The sequence below is a fragment of the Actinia tenebrosa genome, unplaced genomic scaffold (genome assembly GCF_029948245.1).
Source record: "Actinia tenebrosa isolate PJP-AT-01 unplaced genomic scaffold, QUT_ActTen_1.0 PGA_scaffold0__85_contigs__length_37466705, whole genome shotgun sequence".
NCBI lineage: Eukaryota > Metazoa > Cnidaria > Anthozoa > Actiniaria > Actiniidae > Actinia > Actinia tenebrosa.
The window spans coordinates 14,937,617-14,961,656 of NW_028292569.1; the positions used below are offsets into that span (position 1 = coordinate 14,937,617).

At 36.4% G+C, this 24,040-nt stretch overlaps 3 protein-coding genes across 3 annotated transcripts; 1 reads left to right on the top strand and 2 right to left on the bottom strand.

Moving 5' to 3' along the window:
• The first annotated feature begins 357 nt into the window (after positions 1-357).
• LOC116295301 (integrator complex subunit 6-like) lies at positions 358-13,709 on the top strand. The gene is made up of 19 exons (XM_031703083.2): positions 358-615; positions 701-778; positions 1,585-1,734; positions 2,162-2,251; positions 2,576-2,762; positions 3,513-3,650; positions 4,389-4,557; positions 4,940-5,207; positions 5,528-5,680; positions 6,024-6,168; positions 7,612-7,706; positions 8,209-8,322; positions 9,566-9,645; positions 9,924-10,022; positions 10,589-10,640; positions 10,744-10,870; positions 11,348-11,487; positions 11,964-12,639; positions 13,204-13,709. The coding sequence occupies exons 1-19, from the start codon at positions 505-507 to the stop codon at positions 13,398-13,400; spliced, it is 3,069 nt and encodes a 1,022-aa protein (XP_031558943.1). The 5' UTR covers positions 358-504; the 3' UTR covers positions 13,401-13,709.
• Positions 13,710-14,231: 522 nt separating this feature from the next.
• On the bottom strand, positions 14,232-15,678 carry LOC148913566 (uncharacterized). Its single transcript, XM_089032568.1, has 2 exons — positions 15,394-15,678; positions 14,232-15,102 (listed from the first exon to the last, which is right to left on the bottom strand). The coding sequence occupies exons 1-2, from the start codon at positions 15,585-15,587 to the stop codon at positions 14,655-14,657; spliced, it is 642 nt and encodes a 213-aa protein (XP_088888694.1). The 5' UTR covers positions 15,588-15,678; the 3' UTR covers positions 14,232-14,654.
• Positions 15,679-15,758: 80 nt separating this feature from the next.
• Positions 15,759-23,534, bottom strand: LOC116295304 (transmembrane protease serine 9). Its single transcript, XM_089032467.1, has 10 exons — positions 23,258-23,534; positions 23,101-23,148; positions 20,525-20,811; positions 19,664-19,805; positions 18,721-19,241; positions 18,121-18,388; positions 17,713-17,941; positions 17,080-17,636; positions 16,645-16,873; positions 15,759-16,568 (listed from the first exon to the last, which is right to left on the bottom strand). Exons 1-10 carry the CDS (start codon positions 23,301-23,303, stop codon positions 15,995-15,997), a joined length of 2,901 nt encoding a protein of 966 aa, XP_088888593.1. The 5' UTR covers positions 23,304-23,534; the 3' UTR covers positions 15,759-15,994.
• Between the last annotated feature and the right edge of the window lie 506 nt (positions 23,535-24,040).

A 24,040-nucleotide genomic window follows, 5' to 3' on the forward strand; every position in this document is an offset into this window, starting at 1 on the left:
TTTTTTCAACGCAAATAGCCACGAAATATTTCATTTAACATCCAATTCCTTTCACAGAAGAAGTATAGTTTGCTCTTTAAGTAATGACTTTAGATCTAAACAAGAAAAACCCCTGGTTTCAAAGCCAATCTTCTCTCTATCCGCCACGTTGCGTAGAACAAAGAAAAATAAAAATATATATACCAACATGAGCGCATGCGTAGAATAATCGAAAGCCTAAATATATCTTCTCAGGGGGAGGGTAGAGTGTAGTGAATTTATTTCTTTGTTCTCCCCTGTGCCTCCCAGAGGGTAAGGTTTTGCTCGGATGCATGATGGGGTCGATGTCAAGTCACGTGGTATGTAGTGCATCGTGGAGGCGTAGAAAAGTTAGCTGCGCCCCAAAGCAGCTCGAGATAGGGCGCCGTTATGAAGCGGGAAAGAACATGCTCTCGTTCTCGCAAACCAAACCGTTTCAAATCAAAGTAACCACCCAAAACAACACATAACCCTTCGCCAAACACAATGGTGAACTTAGTTTTTGTTGTCGATACCTCTGCTTCTATGAATCAGAGAACTTCCCTCGGTACGACTTTGCTAGATGTCGCCAAAAATGCCGTGGAAACTTTTATTAAGGTAAAGAAAAATCGATTCTGTGGGTTCGGACCGGTAAATGAAAGATGAATGAAGGTATTTATGGGGTAATTTTTGTTTCATACAGATTCGACAACGAGATCAGGCGAGTCGAACTGATCGTTTAATGCTGGTGACGTTAGATGAACCGCCTCGCTCCGTCAAGGTGAGGCTGAGAGAGACACATTGTTTGAACTTCGATGCGAGGCAATTTTGCCCCAAAAATATCTTTTTGAGGCCAAGATCTCATGCATAGCAGCAACTCTTTCACAGATTTGCCCTAATTTCGGTAGTTTTGCTAAATTTACGGAACTTTTATCTTGTTTGAAACGCAAACCTTGCATTTCGTACCTTTGTTTCGTCATGTAAAATACCCGCTAAGAATCATGGTCTGTGTTATGAGAATGATAGTTCCGTGATATAACATGAGTTTTCATTGGTGAATACCAACAAGACTTAGAAGACTAATCATGATTGGCTGACAGAAAATACAATATTAGAAATGAAAAATTATAATAAATATTAATATTTTTTTTACTCCTGTGATGTTCTTAAATATTCCATTTCCTTGTCATGGAAAATTTGCTTACCTGTCATAAACAATTTTTTATTAATTTTTAAATTGATTGTTTTAGAAATTGCTTTAAGACTTACTATAAATATAGTTGAAATCTTTAGCCTATCCATTTAATAACAGGTTTTTTAGAGAAATGAAGTTTAGCATTTGTTTTTTGAAAATTTGTTGAGGGGTATGGTGAAAAAACCTTCCCTAGCACTAGGTTTACAGACTTGTTTTACATCATTGCTTTTTTACATCACTTTTGGTTTTTTTTAACACCATTATTATTTTTCCTGTTCCAAATTCTTTCTGTTCCCCCTCCCCCATGCAACTCACCCACCCTACCCCCCCACACAAATCATACTTAATTTTATTGTGAATTTCTAAAACTGATTTGAACATTAAATTCTTAGGTTGGTTGGAATGGATCCCAACCTATGTTTTATAATGAGCTTCGCAACCTTCAAGCTACTGGACTATCAACTCTTGGGTCAGCTCTCAAGGATAGCTTTGACTTGTTAAACCTTTACCGGCTCACTTCTGGGATTGATAATTATGGGATGGTGAGTCCTTGAGCATCAAATATAGATCTAAAGACAACTTGAATATTCACAGCTGAACTATTTTGTGATTCGTTATATTATATTTTTAACTATGACAGCATTTGTCTGTACCAGGAAATAAACAATCAATCAATCAATCATTGAGGTTTTATGGAAATGTAAAATATATTTTAACCCAGCATCTTTCCAGTAAAATTTATAACTTGTGGTTTTTGTAACAATTAAAGGAAACCAAAAATATGTGGAATATTTTTTGAAAAACATTAATTTACTAAGATAGAGGCTGCATTCTGGTAAAATCAATTAATTGCCAATTACTGAAACCACAATCATTAAACCACAATGACAGCATAATTGCATTTTGCCTAAGCTTGAAAGATTCCTAGAGATTTTGGTTTCTCATGTATATTTTTGGGGTTTATTTCAGGGTCGGAAACCATTTTATTTAGATCCAGCGATTGTAGTTTGTATAACAGATGGTAGTAGTCTTGTGTCAAAGAGTGAGGTTGAAAAAGAGGTGAGTTATTTGGTGATTATAGTCTGACCTATTGAATGCTAATTTGTAAACTACCTATTGTTTATTTGAAGAAGAAAAAATGGCGTAAACTTAAGGAAATGACATTTTAAATAAATCTCTTTTTTTTCAATAATAAAATTAATGCTTAGTTTAGAATTTTTAGCATTTTTCATACTTAATTTGGATATCATGATTAAAAATCATCGTCATTACCATAATCTGGAAAACATGGCTTCATTAATACATATAAAACTCTAAAAATATACCTATTCATAGGAAGTAATGGATTATAATATTATGATAAATATTTTATAATCGTTTCAGCTTCATCTGCCCATGCATAGCAACTTACCAGGAAGTGACCTTACAAAAGAACCTTTCCGATGGGACCAGAGATTATTTGGTTTAGTTTTAAGAATGGCTGGATGCCGAGGAGGACCACAGACAAAGGGAGCTAATGCTATGTTAAGCACTGAACCCGCTCTTGCAGCCATGTGTGAAGTTACTGGAGGTAATTGCACAATATTCTAATAGATAACCTTTTTGCTCATAAATTATTTTTTGTTAATTCTATTAATATTGGTCTTGTTATATTTTTATGTTATTGATGTCTTTAGGCAAAGCTCTTCTATTTTTAATAGTGAGCAATAGAGGGATTTTATTACAAAGTTATTAATGCAAATAAATAATCATATTGTTTTAGGGGTTGGTCCAAGGATGGTGAAGAGGGCGGTTCACCACCCCTCCATTCTCAATACAAATACACCAATCCTGGCTTTGCTTAAATGACCACAAAACAATGGGTAGTTTTCACAATAGAGTATATATAAATTGTGTATGATCAAAAAAACTTGAATTCAGGAAGTTTTTTAGTTCCAAATTTTTTCATTTTCAGTGTACCTTTAGAATGCATTGATTTTAAGACAGACATTTACAATTTTCAGCAATCGGTGTCTGTTCCATACTGTGTATCAAAAATGCATTTTAGTTTGTCTGTTGAGCAACAGTAACTAGGGAGATAGAACATTGAATTCGGCATTATTGTTGTATCCTACAGTCATTACTGAAAATAAATATTTGGCTATCGTAAAAATATATGGTATTAGGTTTTAATCTACCCAATTCTCAGCACACTCTCTTGAAGAGTAAAACTGATGCAAAATAATAAAAAAATCTTGAAATTAAATCTCATCCTAACCCTTTCTAAAGAAATATGTGTGCCTGATTGATTTTCATGAAAATTTACTTTTAATTTTGATAGGAAAGTGCTACAAGGCATCATCATCAAAGTCTTTAGGTCAAGCCTTGGAATCTATCGTACAGAAGATCCAATGTGGTATTGTCGTTAACTTTGAGAAGATCGGAGGTCCAGATCCATCACCACCGATCCCAGCTGAAGGTAGTTAAGAGAATCGCATTAGCACTTATGTTTCTTTACCCTAATGTCTATAGACACTATGTCGTTTAGTTTGTTGGCTTCTGTTCAAGTTAAAACCAGTAAAAACCAGACATCTAGAATAATTTGCCAAGGATAAAAAGACAATGAAAATATCTTTGGTAGATAGACACAATCAACACCAAATTACTTCAAATTTTCTGTTTGCCTAGAAAAATAAATTGTTCATTTTAATAGTTCTGCTAAAATAAGTAATAGTTTTATGGTAAATTGATTTTACTGAAAGAGTGCCAATAGGAGTTACAACAAATATCTTAGTCAGCATTGTAAAACCACTGGATTTGCATTATACTCAAGAAAGCAAAGGTGGAATGCACTGCTAATGCGCTTCCTCTAACCAATGTAACCTGGGCTCAATTCCCTGGGTTGGTGTCATGCGAGTAGAGTTGTTCATTGGTTCTCTCCTGTGCTTCAAATGTTTTTTCCAAATTCTCTAGTTTTCCTCCCTCCTCAGAAATCCACGTCTATTATTCTAATTTGACCTTCAGGATTTTACCTACTGTAGTTTGGAGCCTAATAGCTCTGTAGTGCTGTAGTGATTGTCTCATGCTGCCTGTGATACAACAGCCAAAGCTTCTTAGATTTTTTAGACTTTTTAATTTCTTCACAGTTTAATGAAAGAGTGATGACCCCAGGTCATTTTAAATGGGAATTTAATGATATTTTTGTTTTATTTCACAGGTCCAAAAAATAATATATTAAGAGAAACAGACTCACCCACTCCTCCTCCGATTATCGATGGTCATAATCATATTGGAAACAATGTAGATGCTTCAGGAGAACAGATGAGAAATAGACAAGTGAATTCTGAAAACCATCAACCAATCAAAACAGAAGGACTATCAACAAGGTCTGTAAATTTTGTACTTCTAGGTCCTACCCCTAGTAAATATAATAGTTCAGCTATGGTGTAGGTTTAGTTTTGGCTTTATTTACTGTCTAATACTATTCCCACCCCACCTTACCCCACCTGTATTTCTTAGCCATATGTTTTAAAGCAAAATCCACTTCCAGAGATGTATTTGAGATCTTACTCATTCAGTACTCATTTTGGCAATTCCACATGATCCCATAATTTTACTCTTTCATAATTACATTTGAAAAAAATACATCTCAAGACTTTCATTGGTCTGAATATTTTTTGATTGACAGAAGACAAAAACCAAGATAAAAAAATAAAAAATAAATGTGATTGCGGTGAAATTCCAAATAAAACTAGATTTCTTTTACAGTGGAACAGTTACTCCATCTTTGACCCCTCGTGGTGACTCCTTGGCTGCCCCTCCTGTTGTGAATGGCCTTGCAGAGGAAGGCTTAATATCTAATGGAATATCAAGATCTGCTACTGCTTCTCCGATACCTCAGATTTCTCAGCCTGCTTCGTGGACAAGCTGTTGTAAAATGATCTACATCAAAGCAAATATGGAGAAGGATAGCTTACCAACAGGTTATTGGCCGATTCCTGAGACATTTTGGCCAGATCCTGCAATGCCAAAACTTGTAAGTATGAAACATGTATCAGTGAAATTCATCATTGCCGACAACACTACTGCCATCATTTAAACTGTCACCACCATAACATTGTTTCGCCACACCAATGTCATCATCTTCATCATCATCATTGTCACCTCCATCATCATATCATAATATCAACATAACTTACAAACATCATCATCTTCATCACCACCGTCATCGATTAGCAACATAGTTTTGGGACAAACGTATATTAAATTCTATGGCAGAAAAAAAACATAACTTTTTACAATAATTATTAAAATGTATGTAAAAATTAATGAAATATGTTTTTCCTTCTTTGCTAGGCTCCAAGAGATGCACAGCCTAAAATTTTGTTCAACTGTGAAGATTCAGAACCACAAGTTCTAGAAAATTTTCCCTTTGATAAGTACGAACTGGAACCATCACCTCTAACACAGTATATCTTAGAGAGAAAGTCACCTTCAACATGTTGGCAGGTAAGATCTTTGTAACCTTATGTAAGAGAATCAAGAGTTGTTGCGTAGCTCTAGTGCACACATGTTATAATTAGCTGACGTTATTGGTAGGTTTCTACCTTGATCTGAGGGATTTTTTTGGTTTTCTACGTATACTCTGCAAACTAAACATGGTGAGATTTCAATCTCAAATTAGTTCTGCCTGGACTTAGGACTACCTCATCAACTATAATGATCCTTTGCATGCATTCCCTGAGATTGCCCAGTTTTTCTGTTGAATACCATATGATGTTGGTGCGAGGTTATCCCAGTATTTCATAATATACATCCAACTTACTTAATTTTTTTAACGGTTGTTTTCTAGACATTTATTTACAACAGTGGAAGAAAGAATGGAGAGGTTGGTTCATTAGGTTGTACATTTGGATATCTTAAAGCCAGCACAAACTTACAAGCTGTCAATCTCTTTGTAATGCCCTACAACTACCCAGTACTTTTCCCTCTTCTTGGTAAGTACCTCGAACCTCTAACACTCTGGGTCTTAAAAAGAAATGATATACAGCATCATAATTTACAGAGTCGATCAGAATTTTCATTTCCTTGCATCTTTTTGTTCCCAAATTTGTGGTCTTGTACCGCAGTTCATGCTGGTGATGTCAGTTCATTTAAGACTTGGAGCATGTCTTTTTTAGAGGTTTGAATGAATGGTGTTTTTCATTTTATAATGTTTGTTAGAGAGTACTCTTGCAGTCCTGTTGCTTATGTTTCCACCCCAAGCTGACCTAACAATTAATGTACCCAAAAGCACTCAATCTATAAGAAAAAACCCAAAAGTATTCAGGGCTTCTAAATTAGGTTTTCTTTCAAACTTATGTCGTGACTCATCAATGCACAACAACTTGAAATATAAAGTGAATGAGAACAAACTGTTTATGATTTTCGAAATTTACCATCAATGTTATTATAGTATAATTTAGCAGGATCTGACAATTCAATGATCTTAAGAAGGGACTTTAAAAGACTAAGTTAGAAACTTCCTAGCAATTGTCTGTGAGGAGATTGCAGTATTTAATAGCTGCAACATAACATTTTGGGGTGCAATTCCTAAGAGCAGGACTGCATGTATCTCAAGTTATGGGTTACTATAAATGACAATATATGGTTGCTATAAATGACAATATTGATGAGAACACTGGTTTATAAACACTTATAAAACTCTGCAGGAAGCTTTTGATGAGCTTCTGTTGATGGACAATGGCTATCATCCACTGCTTCATGTTGTTCCTCTACATAAACAATAGAGAGGTTGGTTTGTAAACCTTCAGTCTTCCTGCTTAATCCATGCACAGTCTGTAACTTATTTTTAACTGGATCGTGCATGGACATAATTGGGGTTATTGCTGTGTCAAGGAGCAATACTTGCTCTAAACATGTTTCTAATGGAACTAAGATTGAGTAATCAACCCATTAGAAGTCCAAAGCTTTTGCTCTTGAACTCAGCTGACAAGAATTCCAGGGGTTAATAATGCCATTTGCTCACAACCATGGGGGTCTCATGGCTGGTTTTGTCATATAACGAAGGGGGAAGAATGAGATACCAGTATGTAACGAAAAGATGTCAGTATATGCTGTTGTAAGGAGAAATGCAATTCCTTGTTTTGGCATTGACTTTAGCCATTCTACGAAAGCAGTAAAACCAACCAATAGGGCTTAATTCATGTCAATGCAGCAGCCATATTTAATCTCATAAAAATTAAATTCTTTCTTTCTGCTCATGAAAACTCTCCCAGAAGCACCTGAATGGAACTCGAATGTAAGGCTAACGGGGCTAAAATCTATTGTTCCAGCCGACATGGCTGCAGCGTGAGAAAGGTCTATTTCTTTTGTTTTCCATCTTGTCTATTGCAGCTGTATTCATGAAATATGTTTATCTTTATTTACCTTCTTCATAGATGAACTTGTAAAATTACACAAGATCAAACCAGTGCCAAAGTGGAAGCAGGCATTTGATGCATACCTGTTGACTGTGCCAAGTTATTATGCTGCAGTAAGTATTACTACTGGTAACAATATTTAATTTGATTTATTCAACTTGGATAGATTGAATTAGAATTTGGAAGTGGATTTTTGTGGAGGGAGGAAAACTGGAGAACCTATAGAAAACCCCTCAAAGCATCACAGAGAACAACTACCGTAGCTACCGACATACACCACTTAGCCCAGCAGGTCTCTAACCCAGTTGCAATGGTGAGAGGCAAGTGAGGTTACCACTAGGCCACCTGTACTTCCCAGTGTGGGTGGTTGGTTAGTTGATGGTTTGCAAGTACTCCCAAGCATTAGTGAAGTGGAAACACTTTATTGAAAATATTAAGTTTAATCTGACCAGTGTGATTGCACAGATACTTATTGGTATATATTTTTGGTATCCGGTCATTCCACCTGAGAGTAGATCTGCCCAGACTTTAGCTCGATCCACCAATGTATATTATAGTGTAGTTAATAACTCTATTAGAAATAAAAATAAACTGTTAATAATGTTATCAATCTAGCCGCTGCGTAATGCATTCAAGAGAATGGGAATACCAACTTCTTTGATCCCTGATCACATGGATGGAGCACTCAGTTTTCAGATTATTAATTACCTGAAGAGTGTCAAGCAAAAGGTATCTTATTTTATATCTTTGTTTTTATATCATGAAATCAGTGGGTCGTCCTTCACGAATTTGCAAGATGTGATCCTATTGGAGGGCGCACATGTGTAGAATAATAGAAAACAATGACCTTTCCCCCACCCTGCCCCTAAACCTAACCAATCACAGGGGATGTTGCAAATTTGTGAAGCCTAACCCAAATCAGTGAGAGTTTTCATCAAAAATCAAGTCACCTTTTTTCAGTTTTTAGAAAATGTGTTAAAACTTTTATTTATTTTTTATTATTTTCTATTGTCTTTTTTATTTTTATATCACAACATAAGTCAATTTTTTTTAAAATTAAGTCATCATTTTGTTTTCAATGAAATTAAGTCACCATTTTTTCAGTTTTTGGAAAATGTGTGAATTTTTTAAAATTATTATTCTTTTAAGGCTGCATTCATGATGTATGGCAATGCAGCCTAAATATATATCGTAACGTAAGTTAATATTTTTAATAATAAACTTAAGTCACCAATATTTTTCCAGTTCTTGGAAAATGTATTCAAAGAAATTTTACATGTTTGAAAAGTAAATTTAGGCTTTTATATTATAATGCATCTTCCTTTTTGTCATGTTATTCTTAGACTCCTTAATTGATTTTTTAAAATTAATTTGCACTACATTGAATGATTAAGAAAGAATATGTCACATTTGAAGAAGGAATTAAGTGTAGAAAAAGCAATTTGCTACCATTCACTTTGTTTTATACATCCTAATTCATTCAGATCTCAAATTAAAAATGCTATTTTCAGGATCTAAAATTTATTTAGAAAATCGAATGCTGAAAAAACTTGTGGGTTTTTTAACAATTTTACGTGCAAATAAAATACATCATTTCTGGCATTTTCTTTTGTGAAAATCTTGTGATGGATATAATGAGCATGACTGAAAATAAAAATGAATTGATAAAAGAAAAATATTTCTAAAGAAAGTAAATAGGAAAAGGTTGACCTGCAGAAAAAAATTTGACCAGATTTTTTTTTCTAACAGCAAAACAGAAATTTAAGATTTTGAAAAGAAATTGTGCTTGTGCGAATCTTAAGCTGATTTCACACAAAAAAGCGCACAAAGATTTTAAATAAGATATTAATCAACAATACAGGTTAAAGATAAATAAAAGAATTGTTTTATTCTTTGAATAGCTGGTGCTCGTATGACTCTGTCAATTTTTAACTCCTATTTATTTCCTTTCTTTTTCCTCTCTTTTTTCCAGAGTAAAATAGAGGCAAAGCGCTTTGAATCACTCATGGGTAAAAATTCTTCAAGGGAAATCAAACACAAGTTCATCCCAAGGTAATGAGTTTCCACTTTTATTTTTTGAATAAATAGATATATGAATAAAAAAAATTTTTCACAACATAACTCCTACCTATAAATTCCAAATTGTACTTGATATCGTACGATTTCCTATACTAATTGTGATCCAACTTTGAAGCAAACATATTTTTTATGACTTATATGATGTTGTTTGTACCCAAGCTAGACCAGTATGCAACCAGCAATATGTTATAGCAGTGTTAAGTTACAGCAAAATGTTCTCAACATCTGAATATAATACATTATTATTCCAGTATTCAAACACCTGAGCTGCCTTCAACCGAGAGAAAAGATTATCACTCTCTTCTAAACCACACAGCAACCAGAGAAAATAGTAAAAACCCAAGGAAAAGGTAAATTGAAATATGGAAACTCTTCAAACTTGTGTCTATAATAGCGAGCATCCACAATAGCAAGAGTATTTACGGTCATTTCTTAGTCAGAATGTTTTTGCTGGACATTTTGCTCCATTCTGTGTAGCAAGGTGCCTGTAACATTTTGGTTTTTGCGTGGCAAGAGTTGACTGCATGTATTGGTTGCCAAAGTCCTCATAGTCATGAACATTTTTTATACAGTAAACTTTCCAAATGTGCCTTAAAAAAAGAAAATTCACTTTTCTAGACTCAATTTTATATTTTATTAATGGCTGTAAAAACAACAATAGCCAACGTGCATGAGCATGAATCTCCAGCAAAAAGCATGATGGTAAACCGAGTACTTGCACTTTTTCAGCTCCTCTAAAAATTCCTCTGACAATTTTTCCTTCAACATTTTCTATGAAACTTTAAGTATTTGAACAGACAAAAATAACAGAGTAGTTTTTTTCTGATAACTCTATATTCATGCTCATGCACATTGGCTATTACATTCAATAATCATTTGTTTATTTTTGACAATTTTCTTTTTTTTTTTTTGTTAGTGGTAATGACATAAACACAAATGAAGTTGTCCAAGCGATGAAAGAACCCAATGTATGTGATAATCATTATTTTTCATGGTATTATTTCAATGCGTATATTTCAAATAAGTGCATATTTTGCTATGTAAGTGACGAAACGTCTGCATTCATTTCAGGGAACCCAGCGGCAATGTTACAAGAATCCCTATGACATTAACAGAGGTGAACTTCTTGATCAGCTCTCACGGATGAGAATCAATTTCTTTCACATGGCAACTACTTCCACCATACTACAAGAGGAAGGTACAGACTATAGATTAAGCCCCAAGGGATAGGAATAGAGTGGAGGTCTCAAAAAGGGGTCAAAACCAAGAAAGAAAGAAAGATTTGTGTTAGCAAAAGGGGAATAGATGCATTTCTTGTGATGTCAAAACAGCTCAATTTGAAGGACAAAAAAAAGAATTTTAATTTTATGAAAATTGGAAACCTATTATTATGTCCTTGAAATTGAGCTGCATTCTGACGTGCTGCAAGGGGTATATAAAGGGTGGTGTAACAGTAGTACACTGGAGTCTCATTCCTTTGGTCTCGGGTTCTTTACCTGAAATTGGCAAGTAAGTAGAGTTTATTAGGTCTATCCCTTCAGGGTTTTTCCTCCAGGTACTTCAATCTATTTTCAATGCTTTTTCCGTAAGCTTTTTTCCTCTAATAATTTTCAAATTTCATGCCTTCATATTTGTTAATGTTATTGTATTTAATGTATTTGTAATTTTATTTTAGATGCAAGGCACAGCATTGCTATTTCCGAGATGGGAAATTATGGTAAAGTCCTTCGTCAGGGAAACCAGTTACGAGAAGTTGACCCAGGGCAAAACAGAGCACATATGTTTGGTAATCCATACAAGTTGGCCAAGGACCAGGTATAATAAATAATTTTGTCTTAAAAGAACACTTGGATCATAAACTAGTTCTAGTTTCCAAGTTGACATCCTGTAGGTAGCAACCTCTTGGTGAATAGGATTGTGTGGTACCCCTGTAGAATGTGTAGGTCCAGAAATTATCAAATTATCCATACCCCACATAGGAATGTTTTTCACCCCCCCCCCCCCCCCCCCACAGAAATTCCAATTTTCTTTCATACAAACTCTGTAATTTTGTTCCTTCTCTAACTCCACCCCTCAGAAATTCCAAATTCCTACCCTGTGGGGGAGGATGTATGGATTATTTCTGGAACTGCAATCTCACGTCTCGAATTCAGCCCTACCAATCTTACTTTAAAACTTTCCAAATGCTTTGTATGGACTATTTCGTACAAGAAAGCTTTGTGTTGTGCCTTGTGGAATAAAATTTTCATCTGAGATACAGATGAACTAATAAATAATTTCTTTTGTAACAGCGTGTGATGGTCGATGAAGCTGATGTTAACGAGGCTGCAAAAAGAAAACGACCAGACACTCCACCAGTAAAATGGCCGACGTCCATACACCACGACGCCCCAAGTCCTGTCCACCATCATTACCAAGAACAACAAGAAACACTTACCGACAAACCCATCATAAATAAAGAAAACAAAGACATGTTAACAAATGACATTAAACCTAACAATATCACTCCACACCAAAGAAAAAGAAAACCATCGGAGGATATATCCGAAGGTGGAGCCAAACCAGCAAAAGCTGCTAAACATCACATACACCCACAGCTAAAGAAACTTCAACGGCTTCATCAAATAAAAGGACAGTTACCGAAAAAGGGACAAGTCTTGAGCAACTCGACAGACTTAGGAAAGAATTCTTGTTTGAATAATGTGGACAGAAAGCAGGATGTTTCAGATATTTCATCAATTTTAAGAACTGCTTTGTCTTCTAAAGATAAAGGTGACGAAAAGGAACCCTTGCAAGTGACTAATAATATTGATGGATTATTACAAATGGACAATAGAACTAGTCAAAATAGTACTCCTAGTTCGTCTCCTAGTCTGGTATCACAGCGACAGCTTATGCGAGAAGCGCATGAAGAAAACACACAGATTAGGACAGCGATATTTAAAGAACTGAGAAAACATGAAAAAGGTAAATGATCCTTTCTCTTTCTTTCTCATTCTTTCTTTCTTTTCTGGTTTGTTTTTTCTTTCTTTCTTTTCTGGTTTGTTTTTTCTTTCTTTCTTTTCTGGTTTGTTTTTTCTTTCTTTCTTTCTTTCCATCCTTTTATTTTATTTCTTCATTCATCAGGCTTCATTTTTCTTTGTGTTATTCACTTATGTATTTGTTCTTCCATTCATTCACACTTTTTTTAATTCAAATATTTGCATTTCAAGCCTACTTTAGAGGAGTCTTACTCTTATCTAATTAGCCAATCGAAAGTGGGAATCTAAAAAATAGAATTGCTACAAATCAGACAAATATCCATGGGTTTACACAGTTTAGACTGCCGGTGAATTTGTTGTCAAAAATAAACGTACTGTCACATAGCAACATGGTGATAAGATCTAACAGTGTCAGCCTAATAATATTGTTTTCTGGAAGAAACAAACTGTAATCATGAAGACTGTGTATTATACAATGTCAAATTTTCTGTCCTTTTCTTTTAATTTTATGACCAAGTAGTAATAAATATTTTTGTTGTTGTTGTTGCAGTCAATGATGAGGTACTTGCACAACTAGGGAACCTCAAAGGTCCAGTGGAATTACAATGCTCATACCTCAATGAAATAATTGAGGAATCTTTGCTTTTTAAAAAGAAAATACTAGTCACCAAACTGACAACTTTACTCAAAAAGCTTCAAGCTGGGATGTCACCAAACAACTGCACAGATGTATTGCAATCAAGATGACAAAAAAAATGACACATTCAACGTGATAGAATTTGTAATAGAATGATTTGTATTTTGACCACTGCGTGGCAGGAATAGTTTTCACCTCAATGTACAAATATAAATATGTACATAAATATTTCTATTACAAAGATATTGATAAAGTGTACATGTGTAAAGAGATTTGTAAGAAAAAGTTTAAGTTGAATAATTGTATATTGCTGTTCTCATGCGAGAAAGTGTTTTACAGAAACATTTTGTGGTAAAAGTTCAAGACAATTTTGTCTTTTCAAGGAAAACATTGAAAATAAATCTTGAATTTCCTATAAACCTTTTTTGCTCATTATAATTCCCACCAGGCCATAACTAACCCTTCAGGTCTTCTTAAAGGCTAGTTTAGACGGTAGGATTTTCACCTACAACTATCGTATACAACACACTCGCATCTGTCGTGACGAGTTGTAGGCTTGATTTACATGCTACGACTCGAATTGTAGGATGGCGCGAGCGTGTTGTATACGATAGTTGTAGGAGAAAATCATACCGTCTAAACCGGCCTTTACCCTTCCTAATTCTATTTATTTATTTTAACAATATTTATACAGGCATGTCTCATTTAGCAGAGCTAGTTTAAAGAGAGCCCTGTTCAAAAAAGGAAAGAAATATATACATAGACATTAATTAACATGGTGGATGCTAATGGTAAGAGTATAACCAAGTCTGTATGTGTATATTGCTTACGCTCGTTTGTGGGAAAAGCATGAAGCAAAACTCCAAAACAAATTACACCATGCACAATACTAGCCTCATGAAACATGTTTGGCAAGGAGAGTCAATAAGTTCTAGTCAAGATTCAGATAAAAGTTTTAATATATACCAGGGGCCCAACCAACAGGACACTACTTGTGGTAGACCAAGTCTGTGGTCTTTTTATCATTCTGTTGAACTCGGCATTACAGACAATGTTTGAAAATATTGCAAAATCACACTTTACAGCCTGTTTTATGTTTTTGCAATCTAAACTACTCCAGATGCCTAGCATTTTGGCTTCTGTCAATCAAATCCAAAATGGGCCAAGTGCATTCCTAGTCATTCTGATATATTGCCAGTGATAAATATTCCCACAACTCGACAGCCAGCATTTTCCCATGGGAAATAGACTATTGAGTCAGGAACATTAATATTTCATGATCATATATTTGGCCCGTTGCAAATTTGATTGAGGGAGGCCAAAATACCAAATTCTGGTATTTATATTAAATTTTCCACATGAAATTATCTCCAAGTATGCTCCCAGCATCTCATATGAGAATACAAGTCAAAAGCATAGTCATAGGACACCACAGGCAATTCATCTTTCTCATCAACTCCATTAAAGTCAAACTTTGCACTTTCCTCCTCAAAATCTTCAGAATAGAAGTCCATTATTTGAGGCTCAACTTCAGGTCCCTTCCCAGGTTTGACTGCACAAGGGGCCCTCTGCAGGGCATGGGAGCTGATAATGTCCCTAGGAACCACATCCAGTGAGATCAAATCAGTATACTTATTCTTGTCCCTCTTGATATTTACAGCTTGAGCAACTTTTTCAACAAAGTTGGTTCTTGCAGCTTCAGAATTCTCGAGCTCTTCGGCTATTGCTATGGCAGGGTTGAATTTGTTTTTCTGGAGGTCTTGGAGCTTGCTGCTAATTCTTGCTGAAGAGTTGATGATTGGACGCTCAAGACTGAAGGTAAAAGGGGACTTTAAAAAAATCAATTTACTACTAGGTGTACTACGACATATATAAATATCCAAAACATAAGAATAACTTAGTCAAAATTACGAAAATCTGAGAGCTTCAAGGTGTAGATAAGCTAACATAAGAATACTAATTACTATAAACGGCAATCTTCAAACAGGTTTCCTCCGATAACTAGCTAAAACGTGCTTTGAAAGCCAAATTTCAACACTATTTTTCGATAGTAGCATTCAATAACTCCTTGCTATATCTGTCATGGTATCAATTCAGACATACCTTTGATAATTCCCGTCGTTCTCATGGTTTTCTACCAACACAGCTTGTTTTACTACAGCATTCACTCGAGATTCCCTCGCTTGTTTTGGTCGACTTTTCTCAGGAGTTAAATTTAATTGAGAGCTGAAAATGGCACCAACTTGAGCGGGTCTTTCTGTTGGCTTGGGTGCAATTCTGATAACGTCCTCATTCATGGTCTCCCTCCCCTGTTTTATCTATTGCTTCGCGATAACTTTGATCCAACTTGTTTTCAGACGGACGAGTTCAACTTCGCCCGCCATTTTGAACAACTTTAGTACCCATACTTATTGGTCGCGCGGTCAAAATAACCAAAGGTATCCCGTGACTACGTCTATCAAAAAAAATTTGCTAATCTAAATTTTATTTCAAAAGTTAAAAAACATACATTTTCTTACAATTTATGAGTGTTGGGTTTTGAAGTCATGGATGAAGCCTTTTTTCTATGGAAACTCTTTTTATTTCATGGAAGCAACTGATATAGGGCAATTATTTACAAGTGCATTTGTAAGGCAGGTGTTCCGAAAAACATATCTGATATGGAGTCGTCCTTGGTGTCTCTGCATTATGATACTTCGTAGATTTACTTGGTAGTGTTTCTCCTAATCGTATCTTCGATAAATGGCAAGATTCTTCTGACATCAAGGTAAACTCCATACTTATCAGGTCTCGCGCAACCATATCCCCAGCTCACCACCCCCCTCAGGACATATTGTCCTTCCTCATTAGTACATACTAATGGACCACCGCTGTCTCCACTACACGAGTCAAGACCTCCCTCTGAAAATCCTGCACAAAAATATTCCTCGGGAATTGTTCCGTTGTAGGAAGTGTTTCTATTACAGACTTCCTTAGATACCAAATCTACTTGCAGTTCATTGAGGACGGGTGAGTAACGAGTCTCGTTCTCAGCGGTCTTCCCCCATCCTGTGACGTAACAGCTAGTACCTGTTGTCAGATTGGATGTGACTTCGGGAAGACAGACAGACAGAACTCTTTTGTAGAATACAGCTGGTCTCTTGAGTTTGATCAGAGCCACGTCAAAATGACCAGGATATTGAGAGTCACCCAGAACAAAACCAGGATGAATGTAATAATTTTCTCCAGCAATGATTTCTTCATATCCTTCAAACTTTCTTTCGTCGTGTTCTCCTATCCTGTTTGTAATGAAAAACAAGTTTCGTTGTTAATTTTCTTTTTGGGTTAAGGTTTTTTCTCTTTAACGTTTTGTACCTGATTTCAAAGTTCGAGATATTCTTGTACTTGTAGAAGCAGTGAGCTGAGGTCAGTACCCATGAGGGATTGAGTAAAGATCCACCACAATAGTGCTCTGTTTTATTGACTATACTCAGGATATCAACCTGCCAAGGCCAGGAGTTAGCTCTTGCTTCTTGCCCTCCCACGATTCGACTTTGACCGCCAGTTCCTTCTGGGAGAAAGCGCACACCACACTTGGGAACGCCTGGGGAAAAAATACGTTTTCAAACGTTATTCAATATTAACAGGTTTGGTGTATATGACCTGATTAATCATGACTGTCAAATGGTTTCCGAATGTGATGACTAGACATGATTGCATTCTCTCGGTTTTTGATTGGTGCAGACTGTGGAAGCCAATTAGGAATCGTGTATACAATTCTTTTGCTTCTACATTCACAGTTTTTCCTACCTTCGATCGTTCCTTCGATAAATGGCAAGATTCTTCTGACATCAAGGTAAACTCCATACTTGTCAGGTCTCGCGCAACCATATCCCCAGCTCACCACCCCCCTCAGGACATATTGTCCTTCCTCATTAGTACATACTAAGGGGCCACCGCTGTCTCCACTACACGAGTCGAGACCTCCCTCTGAAAATCCTGCACAAAAGTATTCCTCGGGAATTGTTCCGTTGTACGAAATGTTTCTATTACAGACTTCCTTAGATACCAAATCTACTTGCAGTTCATTGAGGACGGGTGAGTAACGAGTCTCGTTCTCAGCGGTCTTCCCCCATCCTGTGACGTAACAGCTTGTACCTGTTGTCAGATTGGATGTGACTTTGGGAAGACAGACAGACAGAACTCTTTTGTAGAATACAGCTGGTCTCTTGAGTTTGATCAGAGCCACGTCAAAATGACCAGGATATTGAGAGTCACCCAGAACAAAACCAGGATGAATGTAATAATTTTCTCCAGCAATGATTTCTTCATATCCTTCAAACTTTCTTTCGTCGTGTTCTCCTATCCTGTTTGTAATGAAAAACAAGTTTCATTGTTAATTTTCTTTTTGGGTTAAGGTTTTTTCTCTTTAACGTTTTGTACCTGATTTCAAAGTTCGAGATATTCTTGTACTTGTAGAAGCAGTGAGCTGAGGTCAGTACCCATGAGGGATTGAGTAAAGATCCACCACAATAGTGCTCTGTTTTATTGACTATACTCAGGATATCAACCTGCCAAGGCCAGGAGTTAGCTCTTGCTTCACGTCCTCCAACGATTCGACTTTGACCGCCAATTCCTTCTGGGAGAAAGCGTACACCACACTTGGGAACGCCTAGAATAGACGAAGAAAAATTGGTGATATTAACAAAAACTATTAGCTTGCATTCTTATCGATTTGTTATATTTTGAACGGGCAAAGTTTATCAGAAATAACTGCTTAGATCTTGAAATCCCATGCGACTAACAAAGGGTGACATATTGCGTGACCAGTTTGGTATTAGCGTGACATACCATACATGACGCTCTCAATGAAGGGCAGCATTCGTTGAACGTCTGTGTATACTCCATACTTATGTGGTAAAGCACACTCGTCTCCCCAGCTCACCAGGCCTCTTAGTACCCAGTCCCCTGCCTCGTTCTGGCAGACGAATGGTCCTCCGCTATCGCCAAAGCAGGCATCGCGACCTCCAGCTTCATAGCCAGCACAGAAGAATTGCTGAGGTATTCTCCCGTCATAGGAAATGTTGCGGTTACATACCTCCAGTGAGACCAATGGAACCTGACAACGAAGATAATACTCAAGGGAATGACGCGTGGTCTGAACATGGAAGTGAAAAGTATTGCATCATAGCAAAGTATAACTAGTAAAGAAAGAAGATAATACTCAAGGGAATGACAATTGACCTACACTGGAAAAGATCACTTTTTAGCAGAAAAGCATAACTAGTAAAGCAAGAAATAATACTCAAGGTAATGGCACATGGTATGAAATGGGAAAACATTGCATCACAACAGAAAACTATAACTAGTAATTAAATAAATAATACTCAAGGGAATGACAGTCTGATATATTATTCAAAGTTAAAAATTAGTACCTAAAGGAGTTTTTACCTGTAATTGTTGAAGTACTCGTGAATAAGTTCCATTACTTCCCGCAGAAGTCTTCCCCCAGCCTGATATAAAACACATCTTTCCATCTTCAAACCACTCGTCATCTTCATTTGGTAAACAAACAGGCTGAATACGATCAGAAAACTCCAGTCTCTCCTTCAAATGCATCAGCGCCACGTCATAATACCCTGGGGTATAAGCCCCTCCAATCACATACCCCGGATGGAGGTACATCCGATCTGGCACAATGTATTTCTCGTATCCTTCCAAGGTCATCCGATCGTGTTCTGCTAGGCGTAGCACACGCTCTCCAACTGCTTCTGAGCTGTAAATATCTACGCAATGCCCTGCTGTTATGATCCAGTGTGGGTCGATTATAGACGCACCACACCAGTGTTCAGTGTTGTTAAGTGTCACCTCTACTTGCCAAGGCCATGTGTATGGAGTTGCAGTTGTGCCTTTTATGATGCGTGCTTGGGGCGTGGTCTTGAACATCGGCCTTTTGCCACATGGTCGAAGGTCTTCAAATAAAACCATTCAACATTTCTATGGATTTACTCTGTATAACATGGCAGGGCACATATTGATACACTATTTGTGCTGATTTCAAGTCTATATGTCTCAAGTAATAGCTGTTTTCGTCTTTTGAGAACAGACCTTCTTATTCGTTTGGCGTAATGTTTTCCCATTTCAGAACACGTGTCATTCCCTAGAAAATCATTTCTTTGTTTAACGGTTGCGCATGAGAAGACACATGAATATGGCTTGCAACTCAAGCAAAGAATCTTATTCTCAAAATAACGACGCGTGGTCTGAAACGGAAAAACATTACGCCAAACGAATAAGAAGGTCTGTTGAAATGCTGGTTGCTCTCAGCCGGATTTAGGAATGACTGAATCCTGCAGTCTGTATGATATATGGGATATTTACATTACATATTTACCTTCCATACACCCGTAGACCTCCAGACGTAAAGCTATAGCAACGTTCCACTCCACAGGCTTGACACGCAGATAATGGACTGTTAGAAGAGCGTCTAGGCGTGAATGAACCACACTATTACGGTCAGTGCTTCCTTCCAGAACCTGAGTCATAACACAACATTCCTATAGCGGCTAGCCTCGGTTATGTGCATTGTATGGGTGGATACATTGATTGTTAATGGATATTGTCTTTTGTTGTTTATGGTAATGTATCAATCTCACTTTAAAATAGATGTTGCAGCATGCTTTGTTTAATCAGTCAATTAATCTCTGACGTTGTCATTTTACATGGTTAAATAAAGGTTCAATTACAGTGCAACCATACACTTTGTAATCTAAACTCAGTTTACATGAAACCCATGGCAGTTCTCAGCGTTCTCGTAGTCATGTTGGATAAAAAACAGGATAATTGTTTTTGCTTCTCGCGACAAACAGTTCGACCGTCGACATGGTTTTCGTCACGTGATCTTGCTGTATCTTTTAGACTAATTTCGCTAGCGCTTGTTCATTTATAACTTGAGATTGTAAGTTGAGTAAAACTAAATTAAATTAGGTTTAATTATAATTAGTTTGTTGTGCTAATAGCTACGCTATTACTATGGCAACATTGTCATATCACGTGAGCTATTACCATGACAACATTTTTACATCACGTGAGCTATTACCATGACAACATTTTTACATCACGTGAGCTATTACCACAGCAACATTCATTACATCACGTGAGATATTACCATGATAACATTTCAAACTATTACCATGACAACATTCTTACATCACGCAAACTATTAAAATGGCAACATTTTTCTAACACGTGATACCTCGGGATAAGAGCTCCAGGTGATGCCATCTATGCTATAATCCAATTTGTACTTGGTAACCCATCTGTCCATATTTGGATGCCCCTGGATACCAATGCCTGAGACGTTTGTTTCTCTTACAAAGTGAATCTGCAGTAACTCACTGACGTCATGTCTAGCAGGTACCCAGGCGCTTGTCGAGTTGAGTCGAGCGCGGCCCGGATCGTGATCGAGGCTCATGAACGAACTGGCAGTGACGTCCATGTCCTCGATCCATCCATTCTGCATCCCTAGAGCTACGTCACATCCTAAGTACGGCAAAAAAATCACAAATTTGATAGCGTTTGAAATAGGTGTTCAACATGCAATCATTCACATAATGAAAAAGTAAAGAACCGTGGCCGCCATCTTGATTGACATAACAAAAGCAACTATGGCGGCCATAGATGAATGACACTTTGAAAAGCGTGCAGGTCATGTTGGGTTACGATTAAAGGGCCACTTGGACGAAAATCGCTCCAAAATTAAAACTCTTTCATTCGAGCTGGAACTTTGCTGAAATAATCTAGGATACATTAAGAACCACCCACTGGAATATCTTTCTGATATTCGAAAGGAAAGGGCCAAAATTTTACGATTTATTTTCGTCCGCCATTAATTTCTTTGAATCACAGAATTCGACTCAAGAAGACTGGCACGAGTACTTATGACGTCATTTACTCAACCCAAACCAAAACATTGGTGGGTAATGTATGTGCCATGTTCGTAAAACTCGGTTTATTTGGTTTATCCAGAAAATATTTAATGTTTCATTCGGTTTCCTAACTACTATATGACCAAACAATGTCTAGGCGCTGAAATTTTTCAGTTTCAATAATACTGACGATCATAATTCGAAAATTTCAATACATCTCGGCAAGCCAAGAATCACAACAAAGTAGGACGCATGGACGAGATTCTAGCGGTTCCATCGCGCGAAGTGACTGAGATATTCGGGATTCGAATCATTTTAAGGATAACAATTTTTCAAGGTATATTTACATACAAGGGCAAAGAACAACCCCACAATTTGGGTCCGCGAGACATCCGACACAATGAAAGAAAAATCTACGAGCTGAGTGACAGACGCCGCTGTCGCGCGAGTAATAAATAAGAAACCTTTGACATGTTCTATTACAAAGATGATATTAGATAATCGTATGTTTGTACCTATTCAATGCATAATAAACATTTTGAAGCAAATAATAACCGTTCTGTAGTAAATCAGCTAGGAGAATTACGAGATCACATTCTAAATTATTCGGCACATAGATCTAAGTATATTGTCACAAATCTTTATATCACAACGCAGAATTCAAAAGGCAATCGGTTGTTTTCATAACATCAATCACTATTAGATTACATTGAAACTTCAAATTTAAGATCTTTATATCATGGACAGTAGGTAGCAAATACAAATAATGAAATGAACGTAAGGAATTTTTATGAAAACCTCTTCCCAAGCATTGCTTCTTCTTCTAGTTCGGCTTCATCTTCATACATTATAATTTATGGTTCTAACTCTTCAGGATTGACAAAGCGAGCGTCCAAAGGAGTTTCCATCATATTTGAAGAGGTATCAAAGGTTTAAAAAAAGTCTGTTTAGAGATTCTTTTCACGATAACGCGTTTAAAACATCAAATAAACTTCAGGTAATTTAACAAGAAATGTATAGTCAAAACGACGCTAACATGACAGTGTTGAGTAAATGACGTCACAGCGTAAAACTGCTGTACATAATGACTCGTTGGCCGTGACACAAAGAAATTAATGGCGGACGAAAATAAATCGTAAAATTTTGGCCCTTCCCTTTCGAATATTAGAAAGATATTTCAGTGAGAGGTTCTTAATGTGTTCAAGATTATTTCAGCAAAGTTCCAGCTCGAATGAAAGAGTTTTAATTTTGGAACAATTTTCGTCCAAGTGGCCCTTTAAAGAATAAAGTATTGGTTTCTGGTACACACACTGTCTCCATAACAACAGTGACTCAGAAACCCCGAAAAACAATCTGCTCACCAGAATAACAGTTCAATTAATAGTAACCAATAATATATTATTAATTCATAGATAAATATCTCTTGTTGATATCATTATTTTTCATTGCACCCGTGCCATTAGTTAATCGTTTTGTAAAGTGAGTTGTTTTTAAAGAACTGAGTTCAAAACGTACTGGCAAGAAACTCGAAAATAGAAAGCGATGTCGTTGTCCCTACCTGTGATATATAAAAGTGTTCACAATAGATATTATTAATATCATTAAACCTCGCCTAGGACTCTTCCGAAACGATCCTCAAACGATCCCAAAACTAAACTGTAAGCCCTTGTCGATTAGCTCAGTTATGTTACGTGCTGTTGCTCAGTCGCAAGCAAGCCACTACTCTACACAATGTAAATGACTATAACACGTAGCTTTCGTAGGATACGAGAAATCAAAGTGGTACCATATGCTTAAAGGAAAACTATAAACCACTGTTTTGTTTATCTTTCTTGTTGAAGTATACTCTGCATACATTTGTATCGTTTCGATTGTCAATAAAGTTGACCGTAGAAAGCCATACCTTTCGTTCCAGAAGAGATGCGACTCTCCCCGCTCACAAAATACATGCCTGAAAACGAGTAATAGATACAAGGTTAGAAAAAGTGAGAACTACGTAAAGGATTTGTGCGATAACTATGTACAAATGTTCAAACGAAAAGTAACGATTTCAAACTTACAATTCAGTAAACATGAATACCACAACAAATCAAAGCAAAACGTCATCCTGGTGTTGAAGAGCGGAAGAAAAAGGTAAAATAAAATCACAGTCCGGTAGTTGAAGGCTTTTTTTCAATGGATACAGCGAGTAAACGAGTACAAAATACTGTCATCCAGTCGTTTCCTCCAAACAAGATGACAGTTGGTCAATTCACCGATTATCGGATCTCTGTTTGCACTAACATTCGATATTCTTATTATCTGTCAATCATCTCGAACATTATCATAATACTTCAGATAATTAACAAGATCAGGGAAATCACTTTTAATCTCTAGAAATTGCGAAAAGCTGGCAAAAATGTCAAAAAGGTTTATCAGATATGTAGTGACCAGGTTTTCTGCGTTTTTCTATTTTTATTAGCTGGGTCTCAATCTCAGAGGGTCCGAAGGACTTTTTCGGTGATGGTTCTATCTGTCAACGCTTATTAACTCGAAGTTCAGAGTTTAAAGCTATAAAATTCTCATCAGCCGTTAAAAACCGACTCAAAGTTCTGTTTTAAGTGAGTGACCTTTCTTGAATTAGTTGCACAGCAAGACAGAGCTGTTTATAATCTTTGGACTCGTGTTATTATACCAAACAGAAGTCTCTGCCTACAAAACTGATCATCGTATTGTCTGCTGGAATTAAGTTGACGAGTAAGTGCGAAAAGCTTAATTAAAATGTTTTGACCGTTGTCTTTGATGAATTGCAATCGATTTTTAATCGATATGTTGTCGAGAATTGATCGTGTCTTTAACGACCA

What these genes read in the sequence shown, in the direction of transcription:
- LOC148913566 (XM_089032568.1), bottom strand. Translation starts at nt 15,587, where the DNA reads ATGAATGAGGACGTTATCAGAATTGCACCCAAGCCAACAGAAAGACCC. An exon ending in AACGACGGGAATTATCAAAG is followed by an intron (nt 15,103 to 15,393) that starts GTATGTCTGAAT and finishes TTTTACCTTCAG; the next exon opens with TCTTGAGCGTCCAATCATCA.
- LOC116295304 (XM_089032467.1), bottom strand. Translation starts at nt 23,303, where the DNA reads ATGACGTTTTGCTTTGATTTGTTGTGGTATTCATGTTTACTGAATT. An exon ending in GTATTCATGTTTACTGAATT is followed by an intron (nt 23,149 to 23,257) that starts GTAAGTTTGAAA and finishes ACTCGTTTTCAG; the next exon opens with GCATGTATTTTGTGAGCGGG. An exon ending in CCTGGAGCTCTTATCCCGAG is followed by an intron (nt 19,806 to 20,524) that starts GTATCACGTGTT and finishes GTTATGACTCAG; the next exon opens with GTTCTGGAAGGAAGCACTGA.
- LOC116295301 (XM_031703083.2), top strand. Translation starts at nt 505, where the DNA reads ATGGTGAACTTAGTTTTTGTTGTCGATACCTCTGCTTCTATGAATCAG. An exon ending in CATGTGTGAAGTTACTGGAG is followed by an intron (nt 2,763 to 3,512) that starts GTAATTGCACAA and finishes TAATTTTGATAG; the next exon opens with GAAAGTGCTACAAGGCATCA. An exon ending in AAACACAAGTTCATCCCAAG is followed by an intron (nt 9,646 to 9,923) that starts GTAATGAGTTTC and finishes TTATTATTCCAG; the next exon opens with TATTCAAACACCTGAGCTGC.